At 57.2% G+C, this 24,768-nt stretch overlaps 1 protein-coding gene across 4 annotated transcripts in view; it reads left to right on the plus strand.

Moving 5' to 3' along the window:
* LOC105696789 (ras-related protein Rab-37) overlaps window positions 1–24,768 on the plus strand; it is a 62,507-nt gene that overhangs the window by 31,016 nt on the left and 6,723 nt on the right. For 2 of the 4 annotated variants that reach the window (XM_012419515.2, XM_012419514.2), the window contains exons 3-4: window positions 9,830–10,066; window positions 13,288–13,398. In XM_012419515.2, the coding sequence (XP_012274938.1) occupies window positions 9,830–10,066; window positions 13,288–13,398 (348 nt within the window). Of the gene's footprint in view, window positions 1–3,190; window positions 3,328–6,482; window positions 6,657–9,829; window positions 10,067–13,287; window positions 13,399–24,768 lie in introns of those variants that run through there. The other 2 variants (XM_012419516.2, XM_012419517.2) reach the window with 2 other exon arrangements.

Below are 24,768 nucleotides of genomic sequence, written 5' to 3' on the forward strand. Positions count from 1 at the left end.
TCGTGCCGCCGCCGGGGGAGCGACGGAGAAAAAACGACCTCACCGAGACGAAGACAAAGAACCCCGGGGAAGAATTCATCGGAGTTCCGCTCAGAGATCCCGAGCCTCGTTCGCTGGCGTATCTTCCCTCGGGAATGGCGACCGATGTCCTCCTCCCTGGTTCTCGCTCTTTTTTGCAGGTTAGGCCGGACTGGTCGGGGGGGGCGGGTTTCGAAAGCGGCCAGACGGAGTGTCGCTCGCGATATTATTTCAGGCCTCTCCAACGGAAATCGATTCCCACGTTGGCGCCGCTCGGCTTGCTTATGGCCTTCGACCGTTCCAGCCAGCCGCGAAAAGGGTCTCCGTTTATCGACCCGATTGATCCCCGATTCACGGGGAAAAGGGTTAACCTTCGTCCGAAGTCGGCGGCGCTTCGCCTTTCCTCTCTGTCTCTGCGTCTCCATTTTTATCGTCGAATCCATGCGTCATTTCTGGCTCCTCGGTCATCCGCCGTCCTTGATCCCGGGGCGAGCCTTCCGGTCCGGGAAGGGAAGGTGCCGGCGGGAAGGTCGCATCGGATTTCTGCTCTCCTTTTTCCCGGGATGGTCTCCTTTCCTCCCACCCCGTCCCGATTCGTCCCGGGGTCCCACTTGTTGATATCAGCCTTCCGCGCGTTCCTTCGCGGCAACGTTTAAGGACTCCTCGATCCGGTCGCCCGAAACCTGAAATTGTACTATAATTAGTCTTAGCGAATTAAACGGGGAAGATTTTTCCCTTTCCTCCGGATTCCCGATAACGCGAGCAGGAGTTGCGAAGTGCTCGAGAAAGGGCCTCGGCGATAGAGATTTCGGGGGCAGGTGGTACCGCGTAATAAATCGCATTGTAAGCGATCCCCGGGGCAGCCACCTGCGAATCGATACGACTTCGTCGGCCCGGGTTGGACCGCATGCAAATTTCCCCGCGTATCCGGAACTTCCTTATCCTGCCGTCTTATCGGCACGCGGACGCATAATTTACGGGTATAATGAGAAGTATCGCTTATTTTGGCAGATGTAAACCCCCAAAAATGAACCAGCAACGTCTCATTTTCAAGGATCCAAGAACGACCTCGAGAGCCACTCCCGGAAACGATCGCCGCCATTTCGTGGATCCGGAGCGCCGCCTCGTCGGCAACGAATTTTCGCTACACGTCCTCGAGACATTAAAAGACGAGAAAATGTATGGATACATCCCGAGAAGAAGGAGAAAATAAAAACCACCGGTCGTTCGAATCTTGCCGTCAATCGGTGACGATTTGGTCAGACGTTTCCGCATCCCTCTTCGCGGGCGCTCGATGAGACGCGTCGTTAATCTCTCCCGAGGATGACTTCGAGTTATAAATGCGAGATTGCCCCGTCGTTCCGCTCATTTACTCCGGCGTCATAACCGAGTCGTAAAACCCATAAGGAATGCACCCAGGGCGGAACGACAAAGTCAGTTTGGACCTCCGTAGCAGCAGCCTCCGATTTTCCTTCGGCCATTTCGAGGCGGTAACGACACCATCTTGTTTTCCTTATTCGGAGCATAGGCGAGAAGAAAGAAATTTCTTCCATCGGTCGGGTCGTCGATTCCGAGGCGAATGGTGGTTCCTCAAAACAGCGTTCCGTTACTTCTCGCCAATCTAGGAAGAGTCGAGACGATCCTTTGGGATTCGAGTCGTCGACCATCGCGGCGATGGCCAGGCACGCGACGAGCAGGGAGCTCGTGGTAAGTGAGTTTACAAGGTGCGCGAGGTTCGGCGAGGTTAGGACCGGCACCGGCCGAGTAAGATGAAATGAATGAGCGCGATGAGGGGGCACCGGGGGAGAAAAAACCTCGAGGTTTGCAGCCGGTTCGGCGAGTTTTTGACCGTCTGCCGCTAACTACTGCTCGTCCCTTCTCGAGCCGCCATGCGCCACTCCGGTTCCTCCGCGAATCCGACGACGAGAAGCCATTTCCCCGGAGCGAGGGACCACATCCTGGAGCACGCGAGTACGCCCTGGTCCCCGATCGATCTCGAGGAGACAGAGGGCGAACGATCATCGGATCGCTCCTGGGACCACGAATTCGCCATGGGAGACGGAAGACCGATTTGGGGTCGTCCACGGTTATTGCGGATGCTGGGCTCCGGGCCGGAACCGCGGGGCAGAAAAACCCGGAAATCTAGGGAAAAACGGAAAAAGGGGAGCCCGGTCGCCGGTGGACGGAGCAAGGACTGCGGGTAATATCGGCCGAACGTCAGGAGGCTGGCCAACTTTTTTCCCGAATAGACAAATCGATATCCACTCGGCTCGAGTCCGCCGCGCTGCAGCCTCGTCTGCAGCCTCGTCTGCAGCCTCGTCTGCGGGTTCGGGGAGTAGGGGGCTGCGACTCGCGTCATCCCTGACATAACGACAACGCGAGGAGGAAATCCAAGAACCGATCGGGAGGTCCGTCGCCGAATGCGATCGAAAGGGGGCAGAACCTCGTGGGGCGCAGGACAGGCTTTCAAGAATTTCAAGAAACGGGAAGAAATTTGAAGAATCGATGGAAGTTCGTCCGAGTCGAGAGTATCAATTCCCCCGAGGCCGTGGAAAAAAGTTGGGGGAAGGGTTCCGCAATTAGCCCCGGCATCGAGGCGTCCAGGAGCGCAACCTCGGGATCGATTTCCAATTAGCGAGCCGGTAGGCCTAGGAGGTGGCGCGGCGCAAAAGTTCGCCGAGTCCGCGCCACCTCCAGGTCCGGAAACTGACCTAACCACCCCCACTGGAAAGATCCCGGCCGGGAGTCCGCCCAAAGGGAGTCCAGGGCCCTGGACGCGTCGTCCCGGCCGGTGCCACCTCCGGGTCGGCCTGGGGCCCGGATAGCGGAGCGGCCTTCTCCTAGTTTCTTCCATACATGGCTGGCGCGCGGCAGCACTCGTTTGGTCGTAATTCCGTCGCTTCGCCTCTCCGTGGGCGGCGTCCCCCGGCGGCGGCGCAGCGACGCCCGAGAGGGGGCCGGGACGTCGGAGACGCCTTCTGGTGCCCTGCTCCCACGGGCAGCGGAACGCAGACGTGCAAGATGGCGCCAAAGCGCCCCTCGCTCCGGAGGAGGTGGCCCGAGTCTGGCGCACGGCCGGTACCAGGCGCGCAGGCGTGCCGAGCTCAGTCGTCGCGCGGCGCTCGGAAGAGGTGGCACGCCTCGTTCGGTCGGAAGTGGTCGGGGAATTGGATCTCCCAGGCGCCCAGGCCCCCGACTCAGGAGGTGACTCGGACGTCTATTGCGAGGCGCAGGCAGAGGAGGTGGCGAATCCACTCCGCGTCCTGGGCCTTCCATTGAGTTTACCGTTCGTCGCGGAGGAGGTGGCAGGTATGTAAGCGTAAAGTGTACCGGGTGTGCCCGCGCCACGGAAGGAGGTGGCACGAATACCTATTGCGACGCGATTAGGCGCGCACGTGGCCGTTTAGGAGGTCGCCCGGACACCTCCTGTGCTCCGTATCGGGAGCTACGATCGCGTATACGGGGAGTGCCGCTGCGTAGATTTTCGATGTTGAAGACGAGATCGTCGAAAATGGGAGCTACGGAGAGCGGGAGGGAGCAGGGGCGATTCCTTTTTGGAGCACAGGAGGTGAGAGAAGTTCTTTATCAAAGGCGATTCGCGTCCCGTGACGAGGAAAATGGAGATGAAACGGATTCAAAAGAGAGTTACGATCTTGATACGTTAATCGAGGAGGCGACTCGTTTGCCGATCGTTAGGCTTGTCCCTTTCCTCCCGTTAATTGGATTTGCCGAGGCCAGGGTTAACGGTGGTCAATTACGCCGCAAAAAGCTCGGCATTCCGCGCAGATGCGTATGCGCGAATTAACTCGGTACTCGACTAGCCTCGGTTTAATTAGGCCGAGGATGGGACGTCCGTTCTAGCCGTTAATCGCGCCGGACAAAAGACGAAGCCGACCGCGGCCATCTTGACTCGGAAAAGCGATTTAATTCGACGGCGACAAACTCCGCGTTCGGCATCCGTGATTTAGCCCGAAGATGCGAAGTAAACAACGGAATTGACGAATGGTTCTCGAAATCGACGTATTTCTCTAATTGGCTAATCCGCTGGCACGTGGGCCAACCGATCGACGACTCGCGAAAGTGCTCTAATTTTTTTTCACCGTTAATTGGATTCGATAAAGCCAAGGTTACGGATAATTAATTACGCCGCAAAGGAACTCCAACCTTAGGTCTTTTAACTCGGTTGACAGCGAGCCTGGGTCTAATTAAGCCGAGGATCGGTCGCTCGTTCCCGACCGCTAATCGCGTCGAACGAAGACAAGCCGACGACCGCCATTTTGACTTCGACGAGTAATTAAATCCAATCGGGACGTAACGAACCTTGAAATCGACGCTGCTCGGTGTATTTAAGGGAGCCATCGAGCAGGTAACGACGCTACCGAGCTACGCTAATTTTCGGAAGCGTTTCGGAACTCGAATCTATCGTAAATCGGAAACGATTCGACGAAGCGTCGCTTCGCGCTAATTGGAAAGCCTTTTCAGTTCTTGGCCTCTTTTACGAGCTCGTCTCTTGTCTCTCTTTGTCTCCTTTTCCCTCTAATTTAGAGAATGTCGAGCGTCCTCCATTGGGTCCGTCGGCTCTTCCGTGATTTCTCGAAAATCAGCGTCGCGATCAATTGCAAGCAGGGTCAAGGAGATGATATGCCTTTTTTCGGAATTGTCAAATGATTTGTTGAAATTGTTCAAAACGGAGGTTTGGGGAAAAAAAACTCCGTTTTTGTTTGTCGAGTCGTTGGGGCGAGCGCGAGAGCGCGGCCGCGCGGCCGCGGCGCTCGGAGGCTTCCTAACCTCGACGCCGCTGCCGTAAAAATGGCGGCTCGCCGGCCCGCTCCCGCCTCGCTCGCTCCAGGGCTCGATTCCTCGCAATTTTCGCGTCATTTTCCCCTTGGCTCCCGCATTCCACGAGAAGAGACCCGACGAACCTCCGGAGAGCCGCGAGGAGGTAAATCGGCGGCGCGTCCCCGCATTGATTTTTAACGAAGCAACATGGCGGCCGCGTCGCGTTTCTCCCGCGCTATAAAATGGCCACGAGAAAGCAAACCTAATTTCCCCCGGCGCCGAAAGAACTTTTCCCCGCATTCACTCGCCTAAACTTTCTCCGCCTCGCATAACCGTTCCAACGGCGTCGCGGCGGCGTAATCGCTTGAAAAATGAATAAATTCAATTCGTGCCGTTTCGTCGGGAAAGGTACTCCGGTCGCCGAAAAGCGAGACTCGACGGGGAGACGCATTCGGAATGACGTCGCTTCCTTGAATCGGCTTCACCGAGGACAAGAAGAATCGAGGATCGATCGATCGATGCCACGGGCGTAGCGTCGTCGGTTACTCCCGGAGATCGTTACCTCGAAGTCGGGCGCGCCGGGATCGGCATTTCGAAATGCAAGATGGCGGCGCGATTCCCTCTCTCCGGATCGCCCCCGCGGTGCCTCCTCGTCGATCCCATCGTCGCATCGTGCATCGATATGCACCTGCTTCGGGAATCAATAAATCAAGCCCCGTGACGTCACTCCCGGGAGCGCCGCGCGCGAGGAGGTGGACGGCCGCGGCGCTCGGCGAGCGGCGAGGCGGAGGCGCCATCTGGCGCGGCGCGGGCGAGGCGCGGTTCCCGCGCAGCCGCGTCGCGCATCCGGAATCGTTAAACCGCCGCCCCCGCCTCCCTCGCGCGTGATTTTATCGGCCGTAAACGCATCAGTGGACTTGCCGGATGGCCAGCGAGCTCGCGAGGTCTCTGCCGGGCGCGGCATCCCCTGCACCTCCGATTCGAACGTCGTCCTCATTTTTACGCGACGCCAATTGTTTAACCGGTACTCTGGCCGCCATTGTATACGACCGATTAGACTCTGGACGAAAAGTCATCCTGGATTCGAGATTTGGCTCCGTTTGGACCGCTCGACAGGAACGCCAAACTCGATCGACTTCCAATTATCGTTCCTCTCCGCGCGAACTCAGGTTGCGGCGCGAGCCGCCGCGATTCGCGACAAGTCCGCTGGAGCGAAGTATGCGCCGCCCCAGACCCGGAGGAAAGCGGCAACCCTGGCGCGGCGAACCGGCAACCGCGGCTCGATACCGAGCCGTCGTTATCGTTTCGCCGCTGGAAACGCGCGAGCATTTCCGCCATTGGTCGCGCTGGCAACGGCCACGTGACCCGGTGCCGAACATCCAACATGGCCGCCGGGTATGCAGTCGATTCGTCGTTGCCCTCCCGGCGCAACGTACGTCCCAAGGAAGAGAAGACTCCGTTTCTACTCTTTTGGCCCCCGCGTTTCGACCGTTTCCTCGATGTGACACCTGTTGGTGCTCTCGCGGATCATCTCCCTTTAATCGGTCGACCGGGCGCATGCGCGCGATAGCGATAGATCGCGGGTCGAGATGGAGGTGGGAACGGAACGAGCGGGCGAGGACAAGCCTTAACCGAAAAAGCAAAAGTCGAGACAAGTTTCGCGGGAGGTGATCGCGATTCGAGGTCGGCGTCGCACCGCCGAGTTGGTTTCGGCCAGCGGGATCGGTGCCAGGCGTCGCCGGCAGGAGTCACGCGATCGTTCCCATTTCCGATAACGAGCGATCCGTCGATAGTCACGGAATCGCGGGACCGAGAGATCGAGTCGACGTCGATCGCCGACGAGTGATAATTACGGAGAGGTAATTATGGATCGAGTCGTCGCTTAAAGAAGAGTTTACCTCGACCGGGGAGAAGAACGTTTCGGAGTGAACGCAGTCCGCGGCTACGCGCGACGTCGACCCAGTTTCCGCGCGAGTTATCGGCCCGCGGAGTCCCCGTCGACCCCGTCGACCCCGTCGCCACGTGGTCGCCGGGGCGCGGCGTCTCCTCGACCGGCGCCCTCTCGCGAACGACCGCCCATTGGCTTTCCTATGCGGAGAGCTCGGCCTACTCTCTCGCGCTTATCGCGTCGCGACGCCGACCGCTCCGTCGGGTTCCCGCGCTCATCGATTCGACGCCGCGTCGTCACCGGTGGGCGGCATGGGCGGCGTGGGCGGCGGTGACGTCACCGAGGGCCGAATCGATCAGCTGGCCGGCCGGGCCAATGGGAGGGTCGACGTCGCGGCCAAGAGTCTTCGCGGGGGGTCCCCGTCGCGAGTTCCGTCAGTTCCGCGTCGACCGGAGGTGGTTTCTCTCCTCCGTGACCTAGGCGACGCAGGGCTCGAGTCGGGTCGCCAAGTTCGACGGATCGGCGGCCCAAGGTTGCGCCTAGCCGATTGGTGGACGCGCGCCCCTCATTGGTCGGCCACCGACCCGGAGGGAGCGCCCCCTGCCTCGGGCGCGCCCGGGGTCGGCCCGATTGGTCGATCACCCTCGGGCGCCCCCCGCCGACCCGGCGGACCTCCCGGTAAGCCCGACGCGCCGCACCTGCTAACCTGCGAACCCCCCGGAAGGGTCGATCGGGGCGCGCCTCCGAGGGAACGGAATCGGGTCACTGGCTGGCGCGACCCTCTCCCGCCCGCCGCTAGATGGCAGCCCCGACTTCCTCCCGACGGAGGTCGCCGCGCCGCCACGTGGGCTCGAGACTTCCGACGCTAACGTCGGTGCTCAAAATTTGTCGACCACCACCGGGTATGCGGGGCTGACGGCTCGATCGATTCCCCGTCCCGAGCGACCGCGTTTACCCGCGGAGTTTCCGACCTCCCTGCGAGGCGGTCGCCCGGGACGGCTTGATCTCGGAGTCGGCCTAATCGAGTTTCGCCGGCGCGCCGGGGAGGAGCCTCCCGCTCTTGCCCGGATAATCGGACCGGCCCTCTCCCCGTCTACCGAGTTTTCTTCGATCTGCAAACACCCGGGAGCACCTCGATCCGTGACGTTCGCGCGGTCGTTGAATCGGTCGGGTCGGCGCGAAGCGGGACCAAAATGGCGGTCATCTCGTCGAGTTTTGCTCCTTTCCCCCCCTTGAGAAACCTCCGAATGGACCGGGTTACGTCGACGACGCGGGGGTACGCGAAGAAGTGAATCCGTGGTGGCAGAGGCTGCTGACGTGGGCGGCGGTCGGTTCGTTGCGGTGGGTGGGCCAGGCGCAAAGGAGCGCAAAGGAGCGCAAAGGAGCGCGAAAGGGACCGCGAGAGGCAGAAGGCGCTGCCCTCCTTGCCGGGAGGGAGAAACCCGACCGGATCCACGGATGATATCCCCTCGCGGGGGCCGAAGGGCACCCGGCCTGACGGACGGAAGAGAGATGACAACGGAGGAAAGCCGCGTGTGGGCGTGTTATTAGAATAACAGGTTTCGCTTCCCTCTTTCCTCCCTTCCGACGAGGCCTCGAGGTGGGCGCTCGGGTCCCTTTGTTGCGCCGCTGGAGCTCGAGACGCGGTGGCTCGCCAGGTCCATGGGTAACTTCGTATCCCCAGAATTCGGCCTCGGCCATGCCCGAAGGTTTTGAATGTAGAAACGCCGGGGCGTCGGGGAAGATGCCGAGACATTCCGTAAGCTAGATTCGCGAAGGAAGAAACGTGCCTCCGGAATGAATACGCGTTTGTTCTTCGCAAAATCAAATTTCGCGAGATTCATGGCCTTCGGGAGGACCTCCATAATTATTTTCTCCCATTGCGGAGCTCGATGGAACGTGAAACGAAAAGAAGGGAAAAATGTATCATGTCCGATTCCCCCGCGATAAAGGGACGAAAATTCGCCTCGGTCGGAGCTCGTTTCCGTTGGATCCGTCCCGGGAAAGGTCCGCTCGGAGCCGGTCTGGTTCCGGGGGTCGCAGCGCGAAGGGAAGCCGCCACCCCAGGGAAACATGAGGGGTGGCGGTGGCAGCTCGACCATGGTCACCGTTCCCGCCTCCGCCTCGCTCGACGCGAGGGTCCATTAGGCCTCTCCCCGTCGCCGACACGCCTAATCCCCTTTGTCCACCCGACAAAGGGGGACGTGGCGACGGTGGAAGCGCGGAATATTAATACCGGACCGACGTACTTCTTCCCGGTCTACCCCAGGAGACCGATCCGCTTCTCGCCCTATCTCGGGTGACGACCCCTGAACCCCACGCTGGCCCCGTAAAATCTCCCATCGACCGGCCCAAGTCCTCGATCCGTCCGAACTTTCGAGTCCCCAACGCAAGGTGTTACCGAATAGTCATTTCGAGCTGGACGGATCGATCGTCCACGTCCGACCCGATTGCCGCGGCTTGGATTACCTGCGGCACCGGTCCCCTGAAGTGGACCCCGCGTAACGTAGGCGATCGGCAACTTGACCTTACCTAACCGGCGATAATCGTCCCGGAGTCCACGTTTTCGGGCATGGAAGCGACTTCGACGATAATTCCGAAAAATTGATTCGCGGGTTAGGTCTCGGGCAAAAAATGAAGGGGGTCGGAGGTATTTCCCCGGTGCATTTTAATTGGTCAACCCGTGGGGGGTCGGTTCGCCACGGTTTGGCGGCTAGGGGGTGGGGCCACCCCTGGAGGCCGCCGCGATCCCCTTCGGCGTCGGGGCGGTCTGAAGGGCTCGGCGAAATGGAGGGCGGCCGCGCGCTCCAGGGGAAAGGGCCAATCGGCGCCGCTGCGCTTTCCGCTGGCGCCGCGGCGCTTGCCACCCCGCGGGGGTCGTCGGTCCCCCGGGACGCGTCGCGGCTCCCTCGCGTCCCGGGGCGACGGGCGTGCATGATTTATGGCCCGCGGTCGCGAGGACACCCGAGAAATCCGATACGATCGGCGGAACGTCCGAGTCAAGGACCCGGACTCGTTATCCCGCGGGACGACCGATAACGAAGGTCCTTACCTCTGTAGCGACGAATTTTTCTGACGCGTCGACGACCGGGGAGAACGGACCGAATCTCGAAACCGGTTGACGGTGGCGTTCTTCTTCCGCAGATCATGACGGGCGATGACAACATGAGCGATGACGTCTTCGAGGTGGACGCGAGTCCTCCCCGTGAGCCGATCTTCTCCGGGGGTCTGACGCCGGCATCCGCGGACCAATTACCGAGGCCGGCGCCATCCCCGACAGGCTACAGGGACTACAAGCCGCCGGCCGAGCTGCTGACGGAGGTCTCCGACTTCGCCAAGCGCAACGCGGACTTTCAAAAGGAGGATGGCTTCGTTCACAAGGTAACCGGCGCTTCGAAAATTACGTTGCACGGAAAGATATCGACGGGCGATACACGGGAATACGGGGTGTACGCGGTTCGTCGTCGTTGGGGAAAAATATTGCAACTTTGAAAAATCTCTCGCTGGCCCATTTTTGCGAGATAAAGTTAAGATCAACGCCCGACCGTGGACTTTTTTCCCGCGTGCCTTTGCTCCGATCGGGGGAAGAGGCCCGTTTTGGCGTTTCGGTCCAAGGCCGCGAATTGCGTAAAATCCGCACGCGAGTGCGTAACACGGAACGTGCCGGGCAAGTCGACCTCGTCGATCGTCGTCCCATCGCGGCGCCCTAAATTCGAGCGTCGACGGGACGTCGCGCTTTTGGCGGTCCGCTCGCAAGTCCCGGGGGACTCCACCCACGTGGAGCGATCCGCTTCCGAATTGAAACGATCCACGGAAGGCAGGCTCTCCCCTTCCGTCCCAAGGTCGACTCCCCCCCGGGAACCGGGACCAGGACCGGCGAGTGGAATAACGATCAGGAATGCCCGGGCTTCGCGGTAGCGCGGTAGCGCGGTACGGCCCCCGACGCGATTCTCTCCTTTCTCGCGGGTCCGTTTGCTCCTTTTCTGCGGTTCCCCTCTTTCTCGAGCCGTCCGGCGTCGGGCCCAAGGGACGCGGCCCGGGGGCCTCCTCGTGGCGAGGACCGTTCCACGGAACGACGCCTTATCCTCCCTCGAGCCCTTCCTTTCCCTCGACTTTCTCCAACGGGGACGAGGAACTCGTCCGACCGCGAGTCGGGTGGGCGAAGTCATCTAGCCCTCTCCCGACAGCGGCTCGGCCGGGGAATGCGATTTACGCGCTGCTCGAAGATATCCTCCGCGTATGAGCCGTATGGACGAGACCGGCCGACCTTAAGCGAGCATCTGGCCGAGTCGCCGCTTCGCATACAAATTGAGTTAGCGATGTCGCGGTAATGGACGGAGCCGGACTCCCCTCTTTCGTTGGTCAACGGCAGTCCGGGACGGTCGTTGTTCCGGAAGGAAGAATGCCTCCTCCGGATTGGATCGGGAGAGGCTGGAGAACCGGGAACGGTGAAATCGACGGTTCCGGATCAATTTCAAATTTTCCCCGACGACGCAACGTTCGCGATAACGCGACACTTTTTGGACGAATCCATTCGTACGCGAGAAAATCCGCTTTGGTCGCGTCGAAGAGGTGGCGGACGTCGCCGCGTCGGCCGTGGTCTCGCCTTGACCCACTGGCGATCGGTCGCCGGACAAGCCAGCCATTATGGGCGCGACCGCGACTTCTGAAAGATCCTTCGATGACGCGGCCGTCCCCGATTCCCCGATTTTCTCGGTCTCCTTTAAGGCGCTCCCCGTTTTGAAAAATCCCGACGGGCGAGCGACCTTCGCCGTCCCCGTTTTTCCGGCCCCGATTGAGCACCGCTCGCGGATTCGGTAGCGGGACGCTGCCTCTGCAGTTTCGCTGCGCTATTCGCAATAAAACCTGCAAACCGTCCCGGCGGTCGTACGCGAGTAACGCGATACGTCGCGACGTTCTCTCGAGGTTACGGCCGCCATTGCGGCGTCGCGGCGCGCGGCTCCGAGAACCCCTGGGTCCCGCCGGAAGTTGTCCCTGAAAATCACGCAAAACGCCCGGAAGACCCTCGATCCCTTTTCGAGTTACGATTTATTCGGCGCCCCGCCATTTTGCGCTTCCCTCGAAAATTGCCCTCGTGAAATCGACCCGACCTCCCTCGCTCCCGATTTCTCGTTGTTTCGATATTTACGCGGGCACGAAATTTGCGGTCCTCTTATTTTCAAGTCCCGTTTTCCGTTATCTCCGGATCCCATTTTCACGTTCTAGTTTTCGAATTCCCGAATCCGAAATTCGTCGGATCTTTTCCACGCGTCGCTCGGTTGAGAGCCCCGGACAAGACGGTAGCCCGTAAGCGTGTACCGCCTTCTTTAAGTATTCGAGAGCCCGCCGCGCCGTAACACGCGAGTAACGCGATATGCCGTGCGTTTCCGAGGCACCGTTCTTAATACGCGCGCACGTCGGCTCGACGATATTCCCGTCACGCCGTTAAGTCTCGCGCTTTTCTCGCGAGCGGTGTCGCGATGGGATCGCTTCCCACGATGTCGACGCACACCGAGACGGACGCGCCAAGGACGCGCGAATTTAGCGGAAAGCTTGACTCGCCGATTCCATCGGGAAATTTCCTCCGAGTTCGTCTCAGCCAGGAAATAATGCCGGCGAAATGTTGCCCCGATACGTTACGGATACGCGGGGACGCGGAGGCCGGGCTTCGATCGGAGGTTAGAACCGTTTAGTCTCGTTTAACGATTGGACGATCGAGCCGGGGGAAAAAAAAAAGTGGACCTCGCTTTCTCCGGGCCGTGAGAACACCCACTTTTATTAATGACCCGAGCCATCGTGCTAATTGGCAGCTGCTTACAATGCCTCGGCGTGATCCGGTCGCCCGCAGGAGCGCAAAGCGCCGCGACGGAGAGGGAGTCGCGGTGGAGGCGAAAGAGCGAGAGAAAAAGAGGGACGAGATTCCTTATCTCCGCCCCTGACGTCGATACATTCGTCAACGTCGACACTATTTTCTCTCTTCCCTTCTCCCTTCTTCGAGAGGAGCTTCTCTCCTTCCTCTTCCTCCCGCGCTCTCGACTGGTTCCCCTTTTTTCTCCCCTCTCCTTCGGTGCTCGCTTTCCTTTCCTTTCCTTTCCTCTTTTTTCGCGCATCCGTTCCCTCCTTTTATCGATATCCTAATGTCCGAATCACCCCCCGGAGGAGGGGGACGCGGGATCGGACCAGGGACCCGGATTCCTGAGCCCGATTGGTCCGGGCTCGTCCATAAATCGGAAGCTGGAGAAGGATCGGCTCCATTTACCAAGGAAACGAGGGCGAGGACGGGGAGGGGCATCGAGGGGATGATTTATCTAAAGCATTCGCTGGGACGCGGGGGAAAGCCGTGATCATCGTCGTTCCCGGACTTGCACCTGCGACCCCGTCCCGGGACGGCCTCGGGTCATTCGGAGTCATCGTTCGCTCGAGACTCGCGGGGCGGTCGCCCAGGGGATGCACCTGCATTCGGGTGCTCCGCTCCCTCGACGCGTCGATCGTTCGGATAGACGAGAAGACTCGCGTGCCAATTTATGGACACGGAGAATAAAATTTGACGGATCACCCTCCGTTTTCCCGTTACCCACGTTTGGCATTTTTCTGCGTTCCAGACGATCCTGCTCGGCGACAGTGGAGTCGGGAAGACGTCGTTGTTGGTGCAGTTCGACACTGGCAAATTCCAGCAGGGAAACTTCGCCGCCACCGTTGGGATCGGCTTCACGGTAACGTAGACATTCTTGAATTTTTTTTTTTTTCCACTTTAACCGTAATGACCACCGTCATCGGAATCTCGACCCCGTGCCGTTTGATCTTAACGACCGTCGTCGAGGCCTCGAAATCGCGAGATTTTTCCCGCGTCCTCGGGAGCTTATCGCCGTCTCTCGATAATTTGCTATCGATTGAGCAGAAGCGAGGTTATCTCTCGCAGCTTCGGGGGCTCGCGAGAAGAATGTGAGTCACACCGGCCGCCACATTGGAATTCTTCGGAGGCGACTCCAGGGTTGTCCCCGGGCAATGATAACGCGTAACGTCGGTGCGGTGACGATCGCGCGTATCAACGGCCGACAATGCGAGCGAGACCTTTTTTCGCGTTTTTCATTTATTCGGGATGTTTCATATTTTTCGCTTTAAATGTCCGAAAAAGCTCGACCGAGTGCACGTCGCGTTGCCAATCCGTCCGCTCGCCGTAGGTCGCGATTTAATCGACTCGCTCGCCGCGCGAAATGGTCCGAAATTTCCGCGGGCGTGTAAACGCGAATCACGCAAACCCGGCGACCCGGACCACTCGGGACTTGTGATTTCGAAAATCCCTGTTTAAAATTCACGCGGAAGCTATCGCGAGTCGGGCCGCTGCACTTCCGATGCGTCGCGCGCGGAACGCCCGGTAAATTATTTACACCTCTATCATGCGCGTCAGCGAACGAACCAAGTGCACGAAATGGACGTGTAAAAAAAAAATAGAACTCTCCGGAAACGCGGATAAAAACGGCGAAGGCATGCATGCAGGCTTCGAAGGACGGGCATTAATTTCGGAGGAACGTCCAAGTACTCTCACCGATTCGAGTCTAACTCGATTTGGAGGAGTCGATCGATCGGCCACCTTTCTCGATAATTGTCCAGAGTTCCTCCCAAAGGTGCGGAGGAATTGGTCAGAAATGGGGCAATTAGTCCCGCGCCGCGAAACGGGGAGGAAGAAAATGGCGGCGGTTGCTTCTTAGAGGATCCTCCCCGCCCCAGGGCCAGCAGATGAATATTTATGGGAACCCTTCCCAGAGTCGGGGAAATTGAATTTATGACTTCATCTCCGATTTGTATTCCGTGGAAGGGAAAAAACGGGGGGGGGGGAGGCCGACCAGCTGGAGCGACCCCGTGGCCAAGGGGCGAAGGCTGGGTTATTTGCATTCGACGTTTCCTCCGGGCGGGAATTATATCGACTCCGGGAGAGGGTCCTTTGTCCTCTTTTCTCCTCTTTTGTCCGCTTGTCCTCGGGCACTTGTCGCGTTTCGGGCTGGCGACGCTTGCCGGGATTCAAGACGGAGACGGTGGAGATGTTTCGGCGGGCACCTCCCATAAATAATTCATGCCGAGTCGATCGATCGACCATAAACGCGTCGATACGCCGCGATAAGTCATCTCGGATGGTCGTTCCTCCAATGGAGGTGGTTACATCACAAATCGATGGGGTGGGCCGGGGAACGCCGAGCGCGAGACTTCCGTTAGTCTTGGAGATCGAACGGGAAGTTGGGAAAAAATTGGGGGAAAACTTTGGGTGCGAGATCGGCGACGTCCCGTTCGCGAGTCTCGGAGATGCCTCCGGAGAAAGCCCGCGATATCGCGGACTCGACTCGAGGATCAATCGTCGAGAGTAGACTCATTTGACCGCGGAAGACTCGCCGGTTCCGCGAGAGGTTAGGCCGAGTCGCTGAGAAAGTTGGAATTACTCCATCAGCCGCCTTTCCACGACTCCCCGCCAGCAGGTTCCTTTCCCCCGAGATCGTTTAACCTTCTTTCGGTCGTTTTTCTTTTCGGGTCGGAGAGAGACGTCCGAGTTCTCGCGGTTGAATCGTGCCAACGGGTTTTCTAGGTTATGCGCGATGTCCGACCGAGGAAGAAACCACGCTAAACCGAGTCGTCTACCTCCGCCTGGCGCGTAATCCATCTTGCAAGAGGAAGCTCCCCCTCGATCTCGATGACCCTGGATCCCTCGAGTCTTCGCTTCCAAAGATCCCGACTCTAAAGTCGCCTAAGCGCCCACGGGGGGAAGAAATGCCCTCGCGAGATCTCCAGGCGAAATGGCGCGCGGCGTCATCTCGCGACCACCGGAGCTGACCTAGAAATTCTCGATCGCGCCCTCGCGGGTCACCTGGCTCTCGAAAGGCCTTTGTCCCGGGTTCGAGCATTCTAATTATCGGGTCGCCGTAAAAGCGAAACAACCGCGCCGGTTCGTGCGCAGATTTTATCAAAGGCACCGATCCGAGGGATTCGCCGTGGGAGACGCGCTCGATGTGTGGGTGGCGCTCGGGAAAAGTTAATTAATTAACGGGACAGCGGGGCATCGATTAAAAAGGGCAACCGTGGCGGCGTTGGGGATAAACGGAGACGCGTTTCCACCTCTGCATCTCCAATTTCCTCTCCGATCTCGGGTCGCTTAACGTTGAAAATAACGAGAAATCGCTCGTCAACTGTTCTCGACCGAGTGACGGGCAGCGGGGGCGTATCGTGGGCGTCGTCCAATTAACCCAACGGCCAATCGGCGCACAGTTTTCTTATAACATAATATAATATAATCCTCAACGTTTAACGCCTCAAATCCGACCAACCCCTCGCGTTATTAAATTAACCCGTAATTACGGTTGGGTCGTTACGCCACCCGCGCACCATCGTTACACTTATCGGACAATCGGTGCACGATCCCCCGTTTGTCATAACGCAATTAATTTAACAGCGTTGCATCTACACGGGGAATTATTTCCGCCGCTTTTACGTCGATCCGGTAATCGTTTATGCTACCAACGACGTCTCGCGGTTCTTGGCCCGAAATGACCGGACAAAAGGCGCAAGACGCGTTCGCGGCTGCAGCTGTCTCGCCGTAACTCAATTCGATCGTTTCGACCCCCGTTTTGCGTCGTTAATCCGGGTTAAACGTGGACCTAGATTAAACGTTCCTATCGCTCACGACCCATTGTTGTGCCGATGCGAAAAGAACGCCAGATAGGAGAGGAGGGACGCGGCGAACTCTTTCGCGATTTGTTAACGCGAGTCGTTTCCGCGGCTTCGACGGAAAGGGTACGTAGGACGGAATTTGTCGGCAAATAACGAGAATTCGAAGTGGCGGGACAACTTCCCACCTTGCGCCAATAGAGATGAGTTATGACCCACCTTTGCTATCGGTAATATTTCCAAGATGGCGACCCGGAAGAGAGGTCGGACTCGCAAAGTGGGACCTAACTTAATTGCTGGATAAACTCGGGATGACTCGAGACGATCGAGGTCGGCAATCTCCCCTTTTTGGGAGCCTTTCCCTTCGCCACCCCTCAATTACGCGCACATAAATCCATCACCCACCTGAGGCGATGGCGCGTCGAAGGAGTCCGTCCGGGACGGAAACCGAAAATAATTGGAGGCGGTGTCAGCCGGAACTTCCGACGCCGTCGGTTATCGGTGTTTCCCTCCGAAACTCAAAACGCAAAGTTTATGAACTTCCACGTGGATATTTTAGCGCAACCTCGCGCCGCCCCGCCGACATCTTGGGATGGTCATCGAGGGCGACGAGTGCTGGGCGTGTTCCGAAATGTGCTCTTAAGTACCGCGAGTTATGAACCATTATGTCTTCCTGGACGCGAGAAGATTGATGGAGACGCGTCGACGGCGCCGGTTGATTTACGAATGCTGGTCTTCGTTTCCGCAAATTACGTTGGGTAGATTTCCTAAGAGTACTCCGCGTCTACGCGACGGAAGTTAACCGGATGTTTTTCCCGCTTCGACCGTCGACGATCCTTCCTTCTTCGATTCCCTCTCTTTCGGCCGTTTTAACGCCGATGATTTTTTGCCACTGAGATCGCAGTTCCTTATCCGGAATGACGGTTTTTATAAATTCATTTCGCGTTTCGAGGAGTCCGGGGGACGCCACCCTCGGGACCAAGATGGCGGCGCGCGTAATTTAAGATGGGTCCCCTAGCCTCCCTCGCCACCCACGCCGACCACGTAGCGGTAAGCGTAATTTGTAACTACACGCGTGCGCTAACGGCACGTCGGGCATTCTTTCGTGCTCATTTTGCGCTTGTTCCGCGTCTGCGCCCGCGGTGGTCCGTTCCTCTCCGCGGATTCCCGCGAATGTCTCGTTCCGAGGACACTTTACGATTTCCGTCTTGAAACTAATCCCGGCGGTAGGCCTTCGCGGCGGGCGCGAGAACGCGTACCGGGTACATTGTCTAATTTACCCGGGAAGAACCGTGTAACCGAATATCCCCCCGGATTAACGAGCCGTTCAACACCGAATGCCCGAGGGCAATTAAATCCTCGCTCATTGCGCAGGGCGGAGGGAAAGCAACGGCGAATAAGAGAATCGGTCCCGCGCTAACGATAAGTATCCGTACTCACCACTCGCTATAACCTGTATCGACTCGGGAAACGGAGGAGGCGTTGGCCAAAAAGTGAGAAAACGACCGAGGCGAGGGGTCGTTCCGGGTAAATGGACGATAAGTCGTTCATTTTGCTCGCGGCGATACGACCTTGTCGATCGAGGGACGCTCGGTCGTCTTTCGAGATCGATACCTGAAGAGGGACTTAAAAGTTACCGACGACGCGTGATTTACGGACCGTGGCGCACGTTGGGAGCGGCCGCCGGGAAAAAGGGAACGAAGGGGCAAAAAGAGAGGAGTAAAGGGACATCGGTAACTCGGCGACATCTCGTTGTACAACTCGAGGCGACTTCTTGTTTATGGCCCGAGACGGCCGCTTCGAGGCGAGCCGTATTTCTTCTGGATATCGCCGCGCGGTTATGCCGGAATATGTTCGCGACCTGCAAAAGGGACGAGCGGAGTGAGGTTAACTAGACGTCGTCCGATCCTTCCACGTCCGCTTTTGATATCCGAAAAATGAATCGCTGGCAAACCTTTGCTTCTCGGTGCCCTTTACGATATCCTGCGGTCGCGGCGACGCTGAGCTAAATTACATTATTATTAAATTCGACTCGCAAGTCGCTTTCACGCCCATCGTTGCGATCGTAGTTGCCCTTGTCCGAGTCCCGCGAACGTTCGCGCCAGGAGAAGCCCGGGTGTTTCTTCTCGCCCGATCGCATCGGCTCGTTGGGGCATAACGACCGATGCGCTGCATCAAAGGAATCCGTCTCTCTTCCCCTCGCTTTCTTACCGACCTCTCATCGCGGGAAGTGCAGCGCGTCCCTCGTGCTCGGTTTTAAAAATAGACGGCACCTTCCGGATTGGCGGAAACGCTAGCGCACTCGTCCCGTACATCGTCGGCTTCTCCGATAATTCACCCCGAACTGTCCCGTTCTAATTTTAACGCGGTGACGCCTCGAGTCCCGGGACTTTCCGTCAATCGCCTCGAATTTCTCACTTTCGTGCCTCGCGTCAAGAAGGAACCGAGACCGGGGGGGAGGCAGGAATCATAAAAATTCACGGTTTCGGTCCCATTGGAGAGGCCGAGGGGTCTTCTTCGGAGGCCGGGCCTTCCGGGACCGCCAAAATGGCGGCCATCCGATTCTCCGCTTTCGATTCATCCTCTTAGACGTTTTCGACCCACCGCCCGAACTCCCGCTCTTTTCTCGGCAAAATATTTTCCCGGCGTTCTTGTTTTTTGCGCCCACCCTTCCGAGCCTCGGCCGAAAATACGTAACTTTTATCCCTCGCTCGTGCCCGACCCGCCGCCATCTCGGGTGCATTCCGTGCTATTTTCTCGCAGCATCTTCGGGGCACTCCGGTCCCGCTGTAATTCTCGTTCGAGGAAGGGATGCGCCCTGAATCTTTGTTCCTAAGGAACCCGGATCCAAGGACTCCGATTCCGTTTTTGGGAAAAATCGTCGAGAGGTCCTTAAAACGTTTCTTCCTCGAATACCATTTGTCGGCGATGATTGGCGATAAGGGGGCGTTTTTGAAATATTTCCGGGGGAGAGTCATTCATTTGGCGATAATTGGCAAGGTCGAATATTGGTGTCCTATCGGCGCGGTGCATACCCAATAGGCTCAAGGTGATAGCCACGCCTGTCTCTTATCGGTCGCATGCATCGCGTAATTGCCCGGCCACGAAGGCCCGATGCGTATCTCGCGGCATGCGTGGCGGATCGTTTACCTCCCTTCCCTTGCCTCGAGGATTCGAGAAAACTCGATATCCGAGTCTCGTCCGAAAAAGCCTCTTTTCCGGCCGGATTAAAATGGCGCCCTATCCCTCGGCCGAAACTTCGACTCCATGGGCAGTTAGAAGCCAACCGTGACCCTGCTAAATGCGTTTCCCGTATTGCGGTTGCCCGGTCGAGGGGTGACGGAAAATCGAGACCCAGCGAGGCCTCGACCCACCCACGATCGGAACAAAGAAACCGTCTCTGGAACTACTGGAAAAATGCGGAACCTCCCAAAACCGCTTTGAAAACCATTTAGAATCTTAAATCGATCGAATGGAAATAAGTTCTTCCTCGGCGATGAACTCTTTTCGGTAAGCCTCTCGTTCGTTCGATTCGTTTAATTTATTCTCTTCTCCCAAGAGCGACGGAAATTTGGTCACCTACCGGGAGGAAGGGGGAGGACTTGTTCGCGCTCTCTCGCGACTCGGTGCCATCCCTCGTCGGGAGCCGAGCTAATAAACTCCAGCCTCCAGGGCTCGCTCGCAGTGGGACGGCCGATAGCGGGCTTCGGCTACTCTATCCTCGTTACGTGTGTGCACGTGTGACTGACAATGCACGCGTGCAGTTGCGGGGACGGTGTATACACTTGCACGCGGGCCGGCCTTTGTAGGGGCCATTAAACACGGCGCAAAGAGGGAGAGAGAGAGAGCGGGTCGCGTTCTTCGTTTTACCCGCCAAATCCGCGAGGCGGCGAGACCGCCGGGCACGTATTCAATTGCTCGACCCCAGAAACCATCGCGTCGCCCGGATTTGTGCATAACTTTATTTCCTGGGAGTCTCCTTGTCGTCCTCACCTCGCGTGGCTCGCCCGATGCTTCGAAAAGTCGCAGGTCGGATTATCGCGGAAGTTAAGAAGTTTCTCGCTCCCATGGAAACGGAGGGAGAGGGCTCGCTCGATATCGCGGGAATCGCTAATTCGATGGGTCTCGATCCCTTCCCTCTCCTCGATATATCGAACCCGGGGCTCCGGAGAACTTTCCAAAACGGACGCCCATTTTTCGGGGGGAATTCGGCCGGGAAGTAATCGTTTCCCGGAGGTCGAGCGTTCTCGATGCCGGAACTCGCGTAACTATCTAATCTCCATGAAAGCGCCGATAACGCATTTGGCGACCGTTCGGTCGGCGTTATTGGCTCGGCCAAGGCACTTAGTCGCTGGTTAACCGAGACGCAATTGCTCTCGCGTGTTAATCAGCGAACGGATCGTTCCAGCTGGTCTGAAATCGGTCAAAGCGTCAATGGGTTAGGGACCAAACGCGAGCTCGATGACTTCGTCGCCCATCGACTGTGGGCCGTCGCAAGGACCAGCTTTTCACATAATTAACCAGTCTGGATGGACGAAACCGCGATTGCTCGAAAATCAAACGAAACGACGTCCCTCGAAAACCAGTTACCATTGATTTCCCGCGGTGAGCGACAATGTCGTTCGATCGGAACTCGAACTTTAAAATCTATGTAACGATTAGGGTGGGGAGAAATTCGTATAACGTTTCCCATGAGATTTGCGGGCAAAACCTGTTGCGAAGCCGAGGGTGCGCGACACCTCCACGTGCGCAGGCGCACGTGGGACGCTTGGTCGTCGCCATGACGACGGAAGCTGTGCCTTGACGCGAGCAGCGGGCTACCCGAAGGACCCCCCGCGGCTTCGGCCGTAGTCGCCGGGGGTAGTCCCCTCGGCCCTCGTTACGCTCCTGACAGTCCTTAGAAACGCGCCACTCCGACTCGTTCGCTCGTCCGCTCGCTCGCGATAACCCTTTCCTCCTGGTCTCCTCTCTTTCGCCCCTACGTTCGGCGCCCGCGTTGGAAACGCGAATCGCGACGCGACGGTCATTCGTCGATGACTTGACGGTAACGCGGCTGACGCGTCGAGTTTCGAGTGAAATTCTGGCAGGGTCGTCGATTTGTGATTAATTCGAGTTGATCGGGGAAAAACGATTCCGGAAAAATCTCGTATTGTTTGCAGTGACCCTTTAACTCGCAACGAGTCGATAATTAATTCCGCGAACAACGGCCGGTCCTGCGAGACCTTTCGTTTATTTTTGCCCTCCCTCGGGTTAATTGCCGGGCTTCATTAAATCGGCGGTCAAGTTAATCCCGTAGCTCGCCGGGTCAAGGGAGTCGTATGAAAAATATCGGGCCACGATCGATATCGATCGCCAATCGGTACCCAATTAATTATACGGACGGGTGCGACTGACAAAGCGTGCACCCGCGAAAACGTGTCTTGATTAAGTACGGCTCAGCTGTAGAACCTTTTGTCTAATTACCATTTCATTAGCGCCTAATTAATCTATTAAACAGCTTCCCTGGTGCCTCGTAAGACGTCGCCCCCCCAACCTCGTCACCCCGGATTGACCCCACGTGTAACCCCCTTGACAATCGTCGTCGTCATTTTTTTCGAGAATATCGATTTTGAGAGAAGAAATCGCTTATCGCGTTTACACCGAGCTCGAATTTACCGCGATCGCGGATATAAATAGTCTCCAACGGTTTCGCAACCGAGTACAGCGGTTTGATTAGGGCGAGAGGGGGGAGTCAGTGATCAGGATGACTTTTTACGGTGTTACAGTTTCCCGATCAAGGACTGTCCCATGACCCGATTTCCCATGTACCCGCGCTAACGGGATATACCCAAGGGACTGTGAAGAAAACCCTGGTTTTTATAACGCCGGGACTCCAGCGATGTGGTCCCGTAAATCGGATCACGTTCGATCGGACCCGATCACGGGGAGGAGTTCGATGAAGTTCGGGGTAAACATCCTGGGAAACGCAAAGCCACCAGCGAATTTCCGTCCGATAGGAGACTGGCGCACCTTGACTCGCATAATCAATAATTATGGTTTACGTACCGAAATCGATGGTATCGAGAACGGGAACGGACCCCATGGGGGAAGGGATGGAGAGGTCTTCCCGAAGGAGTCCCGGGATCCCGGTAATGGCCGTAAACGCGCGTCTCGTAAAGGGGGACGCGTGCCCCGTAATTGGCGATCGACCCCTGATTTAATTTCGCGTCGCCATACCGAAAGAGGTTACGCGACGCGACGGTGGTGGTCTTCGGCACTTTCATCGATCATCCGGTCGAAAAGTCAGGGGAATTTTTTCTACGCGTTAAAGTTGACTTCTGCCCACTTCTGGTCTCTTTTCCAAGGCTATTGTCCTCGAGGGGCCTCGGAGCATTGGTCGCCACGTAATTTCCGGCCTTATCTCGAGTTTGACGCAAGAACTCCGTTAAACACGGGCGCTATCGCGAGCTACCGTTTCCCAGTTGACGCCTTTTTACCGGACGCGTAGCACACGACTTAACTAACGAAACTTTCCACTTGAATCGTGGAGCAACATTAAGAAATAAGAAACGATCGCTCGTCGGTTTTCGACCAAAACGTCCCGGGCAAACCGAGAGTGGAGGTTATTGCCACGATCGGCCGCCATTATTCAGCGTGCGGTCGCGAGTCTACTTTGCGCTAATAGGATCGGTTTGTCATGCCGATGGAAAAAAATGTCGTGGCAAGCGGGCCCTGAGATCTTCCCATTTCCTCGGTATACGGCTTTCTCTCTCTCCCGCCCGCGGGGTGATATTCGTGGCCTTTGAAACGCGCTTAACCGCCATGATTAATGTCGCGTTCAATTCTAACGCAATCCACGAGAGCGTACCGTAGAGCCGTTCGCAAAGATATCTCCTTCTCCTCTTTCTTTCTCTCTTTTTACCCGGACGCCCGCGAGCGAGCGCAATTTTCACCTCTCGAGAGGATCAAGCGATAATTATCGTTGGCATGCCCGCGTCCATTTTTTCTCCTCGCGGGAGGGTCGGCCACGATGGCGGCGCCCAGTCGTTTCGATTTTCTCGGGAGGGCTATTATTTTTCTATTCCCTTTTTAAGCCGGTAGATTCACGATTTTACAGTTCTCGGGATGAACGTCCACGTTGACGGGTCGGTTATTTTCTTTGGATCCAAGGGAGCTGTGGTGAATTTCCATCTCTCTCGCAGGCTCGTCGTGCGCCGAGGGTCGGGAGCGCGAGGGAGCGCGAGTGAGAGGGAGCGAGGCGCGTCCAGGCGGGAGCGAGAGAGAACCGGATACCACGCGCTCCCGCGAAATCGTCGCCACTTAGTCGCGTGATTTATTTGTATCTCCGGCCCCCCTTTATCCACGGCGCTGCATTACGGGAGATTTATGGTGCCAGGCCGGCAATTATGCGAGCCACTCTTAAGTAGGAAGGTGCGGTCGCGAGCGAGCCTTCATGCCGAACCACGATTAAGGCAATTTCGGTTGACACTCGCGACGACCAATTGGGAACGATTATACCTCTTTGCGTATCCGCCGCGCGTTATCGCGCCGAAATGTCCGCACCAATCGAGTCGAGAACCTCCCTTGTGCCTCGAATGCGAGGAACGCGCAGAGAGGATGGATGAGATGACCGATTTGAGGATCTTTAGAAATTCCTTTTGAGATTCATCGAACGCGGGCTCGCCGATAATTTGCAAGACCGAGGCGTTAAAATTCCACGGCCCGGTAATTTCACGATTGATTCGTCGACCGCGTGGCAATCGGGTTCCAGAATTTACCCCGAATTAACTTCGTTAATAAAAGCATTCTAATTCGACCCCAGCAGTCGGTGACAGCGAAACCCTGCCCCAGGAAAGTCGTCATAAAACGTGGTCCATAATCGTTACCTCGACGTCGCCGACGTTCCTCGTTTTTCCCACTTCGCGGGGCATTTCCTTTTCCCCTCTCCTTTTTTCGCGGAGTTCCTTAATGGTCGTCTTCCTGGCACACGCCTTTCTTTTGTCCGAATTTTTTTTATAAACGCGAGCCGAACAGTCGGAGAAGACGAGACTCTAATCAAGAGTAATCGAGGAGGTTCGCGGAAACGTCGCGGATATTCTCGCTCGACTTGGCTCGCCAGGATATCCGGGAATCTTGTCGAGTTTGCGACAGTTTTCCCTCGTCGGAGATTAAACCCGTTTCCCGAGTGAATTTTCCTCGATTACTGGAAATCGCGTCGCCGTCAACGAGTGCTTCGCTTTGGACCGCAAAATATTTTCCCACGAAATTTCGTACAATTTTGCCCAATAATATTCAGTTATTTAATCGGAATCGTGGAAATTGTGGAAAATCGATATTAAAATACGATGTACCGTATTATTTATTTAGTTCGAGGAGACATTTGTTATGCAATATTTGGAGACCTGTCGGTACACATATTATTATTTTTTTAACTATCCTGACGGCAGCAACGC

This window comes from Orussus abietinus, unplaced genomic scaffold (assembly GCF_000612105.2).
Source record: "Orussus abietinus isolate OABI.00-Male unplaced genomic scaffold, Oabi_2.0 scaffold16, whole genome shotgun sequence".
In the NCBI taxonomy this organism is placed as follows: domain Eukaryota; kingdom Metazoa; phylum Arthropoda; class Insecta; order Hymenoptera; family Orussidae; genus Orussus; species Orussus abietinus.